General features: G+C 46.3%; 1 protein-coding gene across 2 annotated transcripts in view; it reads left to right on the top strand.

Moving 5' to 3' along the window:
• cspg5a (chondroitin sulfate proteoglycan 5a) overlaps nucleotides 1-417 on the top strand; it is a 32,031-nt gene extending 31,614 nt beyond the window's left edge. For both annotated transcript variants that reach the window (XM_056602587.1, XM_056602586.1), the window contains one exon: nucleotides 250-417. In XM_056602587.1, coding sequence (XP_056458562.1) covers nucleotides 250-417 — 168 coding nt within the window. The remainder of the gene's footprint in view (nucleotides 1-249) is intronic.
• The last annotated feature ends 2,083 nt before the right edge of the window (nucleotides 418-2,500 follow it).

The following is a 2,500-nucleotide window of genomic DNA, read 5'->3' as shown; positions in this document are numbered from 1 at the left end:
TCTCTGTGTTGTTCATCCAATTGGCAGCAAGGATCCACCTTGAGCCAGTGTTAGGGCTGTGAATCTGGTTTGAACCGGAGAGCCTACATGCTGAGGTTTACTTCCTCTAAGTAGATCTCACCATCTGAACCTTACAGATGTTTTCGCATGCTCAATTGCTAACTATATCTTCTTCACCCACCCCCAACACCCACCCCCCACCACCTCCTCCCCCTCCTCCTCCACCACCTCCACCTCCACCACAACCAGGATGATCCTGGCTCCCAGAACAAGCTGGAGGACCCGGTGAAGGCCTCTCCCAGGGAGGACGACTCCCTCAACATCCACAACTCCCTCACCCCCAAACACGAGAACCACAAGGTGCTGGGCGAGGAGAACTCCTCCGAGGTAAACTCCCTGCAGAACAACATGATGTGAAGACCGCCCCCCCCCCCGCCACCCCCACCCCACGACTCGCCGCAACCCCCCCATCCCATCCCCCTCCAACCACCAACCAACCAACCAACCAACCACACCCTTCAACCAGTCACGCTGCCAGGGAGAGCCAGTCCCCGCCCCAGAACCCTATGGATCCCGCCCCCTTTTCTCTCCCCCCGCCCCCCGACTCCCCCCTGGCTCTCCACCAGCTGATCAAGAGCACCAAACGGGTTACCATGTCAAACAAACCAGCAAAACCGACCAACCGTCAACCAGACCAGCCGACCCAGTCTTGAAGACCATCGCCGCCACGGCTACACTGCCAACCAGCAGCCTGGGCTGCTGAAAAACAGAAACCTCACCACCACTCTGCTGCCGCCGCTACCTATACCGCTGCTTCAACACCCCCCATACGCCCCCCCCCCCCCCCCCCCACCCCCTCCCCATTGTTAAGAATACTGCTGCCCTTCGGAAGCCCCGCCCACCCAACCCTGCTGTTGCAAAGCAACGTCCACTCATGCTCCCTGCCTGGCAGCTCCTCCCCCTTTCGTTGCTGTCAATCAAATCTTCTCCGGCTACTTGCTCACATACATACGCACACATGCACGCACGCACACACACACACACACACACCCACACACACTGAAATGTGCACACACACACACACACACATACATACATGTAAACATATTTATATGCACTTATAGACACACAGGAATACACACACTGCCATCCACACTTACTTTCAGAAGACATATTTCTGAAAAACACACACATTTATATATGCACACAGACATTTAAACACCCATACACAGTCCCCTGCCTGCATTGATGTATTTTGTAAAAAGATTGAAGAAAAAAGCATACATAAGATGAAAAAAGAAGTTCAACATTATTGTAAAAAAAATAAAACAGATAGAAGCTACTGAGAGATGTTAATGTTTGTCTGACTAACCCCGTGAGTATGTATAAATATTGGAAGAAAAAATATGCTTGGATTGATTTAAAAAAAAGAACACAATGTGTCTTGGTTTTCATTGATGTGATTTCTAATCCTTTGATGTACTTGTTTTTATTTTGTACTTTTTTGGGACTTCGAACTGAAAAAAGATTGAGACAGCTGTTGAAATAAACCTTTTTAACATGAGAATGTGTGAATCCTGTGTGTTCCTCCGTGTTCAGACCCCTAGTCCTCTGTGTGTTTACTGCATGGCTTTATATGCAGCTACCCTTTCCCCCTGCTGCAAACGTTTGAACACACAAAGTCACAAACACACACACACACATGATTGTGCATACACCGACACACACACACACACACACACACACACACACACACACACACACACACACACACACACACACACACACACACACACACACACACACACACACACACACACACACACACACATACACACTACAATACATACAAGCATACCTGAATACACAAAAACAGACAGTGTACTCCACACTCATGCATAAACACAATCTGACACAAACACACACTAAGAGACAAACACACACTTTACTACATACACACTTATATAAACATACACATAACACTACTTCAACAAATTCAATGAAACATGGCCTTAAAAGTTGGTGTATCGTGGCAAAGAGTTTTGAAAAACCAAGATTTGTGGTTCAATACATAGTATTATAATAGACATATGCAAAACATATAAGATGTCTGTAACAACTATGTAAAAAATATTATAATAAATAACTATAATATAGCCACACAAATCACAAGAACTAAAACTTTAAATTTTTCTTAATGCTGGAATAAATTGGAGGGTTATCCTGTTTAGAATTTGAATTTGCACAGCAGTGCACTCACGCACATACACACTCACACACGTACACACACATACCCACACATACCCACGCCCCCACAAACAAGAACAAAACATACAAAGACACATTCACTCACATACAAAACATTAAGGCACTAACATTCAAATGTGCACAATGCATCTGTCAGCCTCACATGCCCTCCCACTCTGTCTTTAACGCACACACCTAGACACCCACACACACCCACACACATACACACACATCTCCACAGACTTTCTGTGAC

This window comes from Gadus chalcogrammus, chromosome 11 (assembly GCF_026213295.1).
Source record: "Gadus chalcogrammus isolate NIFS_2021 chromosome 11, NIFS_Gcha_1.0, whole genome shotgun sequence".
Taxonomy (NCBI): Eukaryota; Metazoa; Chordata; class Actinopteri; order Gadiformes; family Gadidae; genus Gadus; species Gadus chalcogrammus.
Note: the sequence above shows the minus strand (reverse complement) of the source record. Positions and strands in the feature narration are given on the sequence as shown.